Source organism: Egretta garzetta, unplaced genomic scaffold (assembly GCF_000687185.1).
Source record: "Egretta garzetta isolate BGI_Z169 unplaced genomic scaffold, ASM68718v1 scaffold2, whole genome shotgun sequence".
Taxonomy (NCBI): domain Eukaryota; kingdom Metazoa; phylum Chordata; class Aves; order Pelecaniformes; family Ardeidae; genus Egretta; species Egretta garzetta.
Window position 1 is genome coordinate 1649951 of NW_009258894.1, and position 6800 is coordinate 1656750.

General features: G+C 33.1%; 1 protein-coding gene across 1 annotated transcript in view; it reads left to right on the forward strand.

Moving 5' to 3' along the window:
- The window catches only part of RYR3 (ryanodine receptor 3), a 314923-nt gene that overhangs the window by 142349 nt on the left and 165774 nt on the right, over positions 1-6800 (forward strand). Inside the window, 3 exon segments of the mRNA XM_035889788.1 lie at positions 792-885; positions 3070-3144; positions 4099-4255. Of these exon segments, the coding sequence (XP_035745681.1) occupies positions 792-885; positions 3070-3144; positions 4099-4255 (326 nt within the window).

Here is a 6800-nt window from a genome sequence, read left to right on the forward strand (position 1 = left end):
GTTGGCAACAGGATAATTGCCAGTTACCGTTTTCCTAATTTACAAATTTATATTGAATCGGCTACACAGTATGAGGGTTTTTTTCTACCTTTCCTCTTTATGGGTGTTTGTTCTTTTAAAAGGCGTTAATTTCACTTACAAGGTCAGAACAGTTTGGCCTGAGGGTCTGATGAATCATTCTCCTACACAATTTTTTTCTTTTCTTTTTTAAAATGAGGCAAAGTGCCTGGTTTTGACCTGTAGTCTTTGTGTTAAATGGGTTGGAAAGTTAGCTTCCATTAAACTTAATCTTCAGAAATGCTAAGTGTTTTTCTGTTCTCTGTTTCCTACTGCTGTGTAGTTTTGATTTTGACACAAATTATAAATGTCGAACAAACTGATGAACTCACCAAATTATTTTTTATTGAGAACATTTAAATTGTATTAAGGGGGAGGAAACTGTGGTATTATATATTTGATTTGGCTTTTACCTAGAGCATTCAATTTTCAAAACAGCAATCGTTGCAGAAGTTCTTATTTTCTTTTTCTGTCCCAGAATCCTAATTTGATTTTTAAATGTTAAGAGACTGTTTTCTTTTTGTTTTTATTTTCAGAAGACATATTTTTAACTGAAAAAGATATTAAAAAATATACGTTGTCATACTAAATTTGTTCTTCTTGTTTAATTTCAGTTGTGAGTGAAAATGAGGAAAACAGATTTCACCTACATCTTTTAATTTTTTTTTTTTTTTGAGGGTGTATTTTTGTATTGTCAATGTTTAAGCTAATGATTAAATGTATTTCTTCTACAGGCTATCTTCTTGGTGGGCATGTAGTACGTTTTTTCCATGGCCATGATGAGTGTTTGACAATTCCATCTACAGATCAGAATGATTCACAGCACAAGTAAGCAGTGATGCATTTTTTTATACATTTCCTTCTCTCTGAAAAGAAGTGGATTGTTGATTATTAGTTGAACTTGAGGTGAGGTAGGTTAAACACTCTTTACAGCAATCTTTAATTAGGCAGTGGCATTGTTACAAGAAGTTGAGACATACTAAGCAGATCAGTCATGAGTTCTTCTATTGCTGAAATTCAAGTAGTTGATTTCCACTGAGATTTCAGCCTGTTATGTTCTTTGTCTTTAATTTGTATTACTGTAAGCAGAGGTAAGCACGCATTAGCAGGGAAGATGGTAATTTAAAAAAAAAAATCCCTGAAAAAACTCTGAAAGTTCATCATGGTGTTCATATTTTTTATATTTAGCACCTTTTCACAACTTCTTGCTATCTCAAATTTGATTAATACATTAAGATAATTAAGTCATATTAGCTAGACCAAATCACTTTTGTATTAAACTTAAATCTACAATTGTTACATATTATGTTGATTTATTATTTAAATTTGCATTTTGATGATGATAATAAAAAGCACAGCAAGCTAATCATTTTGATACACAAAACCCCCAGCATTAAAAATTATATTCGACAAATAAGATCTATATACTTGTTGTGGCAAATAAATTATGCTTTAGGTAATATTATAGCACAAGTAACATTCAGTTATGTCAAGTAAACTTTTCAGCTCTGAATTTTCCATTTTTACATTTCTGTGGAGTGAAAATGTCTCCAAAGCCAAAAGAAAACCAAACTGAATGTCAGAAAACTTCACTTGGTGATGAATTTTTTATTGCTGGTCTCTCATATCTGTATAGAAAAAAAAGATACAAGATGCATGGAGTGTGAAAATGAGCACACCTAGTATAAAAGTGCTAGCAAAAGTATTAGGATCTAGATACGTTACATGGAACAGATGTCATATGCAGACTAATTTTATGAACAGCCAGTCTTTATAAGGTTAAAATACGTGCTGTACTTTGCTATTGCTGTTTCTTATCTAGAAGTCAGATACAGTTAAAACCAAAAAGAATTGTGGAGTCCTATTGCCCTGGATATTTTTCTTAATATGCGTTTGGTGTGTATTGTTACTGCCTTAAGCTCTGCTTCTGTTTTTTTACAACTATGTAAATAAAAGAGTAAAATCAGAAAATGTTCATTTTTTCCATCACTCATGTCTTGTCATCCGAGCACCAGAGTTTGTATAACTTTTCTCAAATACAATGGGTACAGGAAATACAGTGGATAATCAGAAAGGTCTTGTGAAACTCAGGATACATAGAAACTTAAAAAAAAAAAATTATTAATAATTTTAAATAATTTTTAATTGTTTACATTCTGCAACAGTAAAAATTTAGGAAATAAACTTTTAATCAAATACTTTATTTAGTTATAATAATAATTTTGGAAGTTTGATGTGCACTTTACTTATTTTAAAATATTTTGTATGACAAAACATGAATGATTACTGAAAGATTAAGATCTTTCTTACATGTGTTCCTGTGAACAGGACTAATCTACCATAGTTTGCATTTGTTTGTGTTTGATTGTTAAGTAGAATGTTAGTTTCAGCCCTAAAACATGTCACTAACCCCTGGCCAGTAATTCAAGAAAACTAGGTTATATTAAAGGCTGAATCCCTTCACTTCCTGTTTTTTATTTCTCTAAATTTCCTAGAACTAAGACATAATTTTACCTGTATTATCTGTTTTGTAAGGATTATAATACAAAATTTTTGTTTTAACCCACCATTAGGTTAGAAGTAATTCTAGGAATGAAGTCTCTGATGTTGTATTCATACAGATAATCATTAATGTATGCAAATGTGTATAGTTATTTTAATATTGTGTTTATATGTGTTTAAAAGCATTAGTAATTTAGATTAATCTCTTGGGAACTGTATGAATTTTTATAACTGATTAAGTTGCAGCAAAAGTTTTGCAGCCACTTTGAAGGCAAAGTATTTTATCAACACCTGAGAGAGAATAGCTTGATGGAAATAGCCTAATTTACCTGGGGCATTCGGATTGCGTACCGTGCTCTCACTGATGAGTAGGAATCTTCTGTCCATTCAACTCCATCTGTTTAGCTGGGGAGAAGTGAGTCCTATATAGTTTACAGAGGAGTAAGTTACAAATAATGTGTAGCACAAATAAACACAAGAGGAGGACGATCTTCTGAATCTTTTCTGCAGGAAAGTACTTTATGAAACCGGAGGAGCTGGTGTTCGAGCAAGGTCTTTGTGGAGAGTAGAACCCCTTCGAATAAGGTACGGATATTTGAATTGTTTTGTTAGCAACTCTTGTTATGTTAACAGCAATGTGATTGTTACAGACCGTTGAGTAATATATTTGTCCTGTTAAATGATATGTTAGTATGTTCATTGTCAATAATAAAAAGTAATCTATCGTGATGTAATCATACAGGGAATGTCAGTATTTTAAGATTTATTTTTTTTTGTCTGTGTCCTGTATTAAAAGCAGTGTTGCCTATGAGATACGTCTGATTGAGAAATTGTTTCTGTCCAGAAGTAAAATGCTTTCCTAGTTTTCACTTGGAATTTTAGAACCATGTGTGGAAATCAGAAGTGTTAGGTCCCTCATGGGTGTCTTTTTTTTTTCTTTTTTTTTTTTTTTTTTCCTCCAGACTCTTACCTTCCTCCTAGGTGATTAGTTACCTGTTAACTTGTTGCAAGTGAAATTTCATTGTATACCATAATGTTTTACCACATATACATTTACCAATGTATACCATACATGTTTTAACTTTGGTGACCTTCTGAACTGTATGTTTGTTTTACTTTTGGTGATTGTGATTGCAAATTAAATACTCTCATAACTAACAGAGGTGTAGAATAGTTGTTTGGAATATTGAGTCCTCACATTTAATTCGTTTGTTTAGGCAGTCAACTGAAATACAGTAGTTAATTTGCACTTTAGTATTTTTCAGAAACTTGTAGGATTTTTTTATGGATACTGTATGTAACACCCTAATAAAACAGTGAGAGGATATAGAAACAAGAAAATTAAAGCTATGCTCCTTTCCAAGGTTCCCTTTGCAAGTGTATTAACAGTTTTGCATCTGCTTTAATGTAAATATTGAAATCAAAAGCAAAAAGGAATATATATAGTACATTCTATTTTCTGAACGTCCTTTAAAGCCTAAAATAGAAATATTAGTTTTGCTTACTTTGTAAGTTATTCTTGATGTCCCGTATGTTTAGTTGGAGTGGAAGTAACATCAGATGGGGACAGCCTTTCCGTCTTCGACATATTACAACAGGAAAGTATTTGGCTCTGAATGAAGATGAAGGACTTGCAATGTTAGACAGAGAGAAGTCGGACACAACATCTACTGCTTTTTGTTTTAGAGCATCAAAGGTAAATAACATCAGTGCAAATTTGTCTTAAGTGTCAAGTGCTCAAATACTAGATCTGAGTTGGTTCAACAACTTAATAAATGATTAGTAATTTCTAAATTGAAGCAATTGACAGGGATTATGCATTTAGATACAATGGTAAACAGTCAGAGTCCAGAGTAACAAAGGTTTCCTTGAGGAAAAATAAGGAAGATAAATACATTTTAGAGTAAACTAAACTGTTAACAGGTTAAAAAAACAACATTGAAAACTAATGCAATGCAAGATACAGTGTTTTAATATGAATGCTTTAATCATTATAGAATCATTATAGTTGGACAGAATCTCATTAGAATCTTATTCATTCCAGCTCTATCTTTCATAATTGAATTCAGTTGAATTCAGTTCAGTTAGGCAAAATTCTGCCCTCGCTATTCTTTGTGCAGTGTGTTGATAAGTGAATTGCAAGGAAAATGTAGTCAGTGATTTCTAAACCATATGTTTTCAACCTGTGCTCTTTAGTGAGCTGCTAATTGCGTGTTACTAGCTTTTTCATCATTTCAAGTGAGAAAAACAGTACAAATGAGAGAGAATGAAGAATGGTTATGGAGGTAGGCAAAATTAATAACTTTTCCAGAAAGTGAAAGGTTTTTACACTGAAGATGAGGAAAAGTTTTTACATGCTTTCATGATATTACTTATAAATAGTTGCCATAGCTACTACAATAGAGTTTGTTATTAAGTATAAGAAGTTGAACGTTCCATGGAATTCTAAATTCTATATGGTCCCTGAAGGGCAGTGAAAAAGAATCTTTAAAGTTAAATATATACTAGATAAAATCTAGCATTAAGGGTGTTGACAGATGCCAGACTTCTGTTAGTATAGTAAAGCAAATTATTCTTCTTAGCATGTTTAAAATAACAGTGTTTATTTTATTAGTGTGACTACATACTGTCTGCTGAGAATTTTTATTTTAAACAATTAAAATAATTGAAAAACTAACAGGAAATTTCCTTAGATTTCTAGATGCTCACCAAATAGTTTTAGTTCTTTCTTCAGTGTAAAGGCTATGCAGTGTAGATTGTACATATGATGTTGTGCAGGGATGTTTATTACAGCTGTAGTTTTTTCCCATTTTTGGGAAATCATGGCACCCTGGTAAGGACGGGGAGTATGCCAGGAATGCCGCAGTTACTGTTTAACATTGTGTTCAAATGCCTATAATGTACTCACTGCCTAATTGGACACCAGCTGTCCTCCAGTTTCTTAGTATTTTAATCTATGCAAATAAATGCATAATTGTTTAAGTATATACATTTTATGTTTATGTATGCATGCTCATAAAGTAAATAGTTTCTGTTACATACCCTATTTTCTTATTCTTTTTGTGGAGATGTGCCTCAAAGGCACCTTAGTGAAATTTGTTACAATCCCCAAAACACCTAAGGTGAAGTCCAGTAGTAATTAACTTTGCAGAAGTCAATAATGACAGTGTAATGCATTAATCCCTTCTAATGTGTTTATATATAATAGAATAGAATAAAATGTTTTGGGTTGAAAGGGTTGTTAATATACATTTCTATATGAAATGCAAGTTCAGTGTCTCATGATCCTAGGATTTGTACTGTCCTATATAGAAAAGAATATTTATATCTCACAATAGGTTATAAATTTGCTTTTGCCTGTGCCAAGAATAAGAATAGTTGTTTATTGTCTGGGCAGGTGAGAGCTGCACTGGCCCATGGGTAGAGACATTAGTGTTTCCAAAGGTGAGGGGAAAAAGCAGTGATAACTCTTCCTGAAGAAAGAAAGGTGAGGTTATGGAAGTGAATAAACCCCAAAGATTGATCTGGACTGTAAGAAGGAAAGGATTCGTAAAGCCAAGTGCAGATTGCATACAGAGTGAGGGGGGGAAAAAAGAACTGTAGAGCTAATAGTTAGACTAGATAGATGCAAGTGCAATTATCTTAATTTCTGCACATATATATTTGTAAACCTTTGTTTTCTCTTGTTCATTTTCTCAATGAAGAAATATTTTCACTTGCCTGGACTTTAATATGGCATGAATTAAGGGAAATTTCAAGGTAACTGTCTAATACCTTTCTATCCAGCTGTGTACAGATTCTTAAAAGTAGGGTGCTGGACTATCTGGCTGCTTACAGCGCTTCTGTCCTTTGGAGTCATAGAATAATTCTGATTGGAAAGGACCTTGAGAAGTCATAGAATCATAGAATGTTTTGAGTTGGAAAGGACCCCTAGAGGTCATCTAGTCCAACCCCCCTGCAGTGAGCAGGGACACTGCTAACTAGATCAGGTTGCTCAGAGCCCCGTCCAACCTCTCCTGGAATGTTTCTAGGGATGGGGCCTCCACTACCTCTCTGGGCAACCTGTTCCAGTGTTTCACCACCCTCATTGTAAAGAATTTCTTCCTTATATCTAGTCTAAACCTACCCTGGTTTAGTTTAAAACCATTACCCCTTGTCTTGTCACAGCTGGCCCTACTAAAAAGATTTTCCCCATCTTTCCTATAGGCCCCCTTTAGGTACTGAAAGGCCGTAATCAGGTC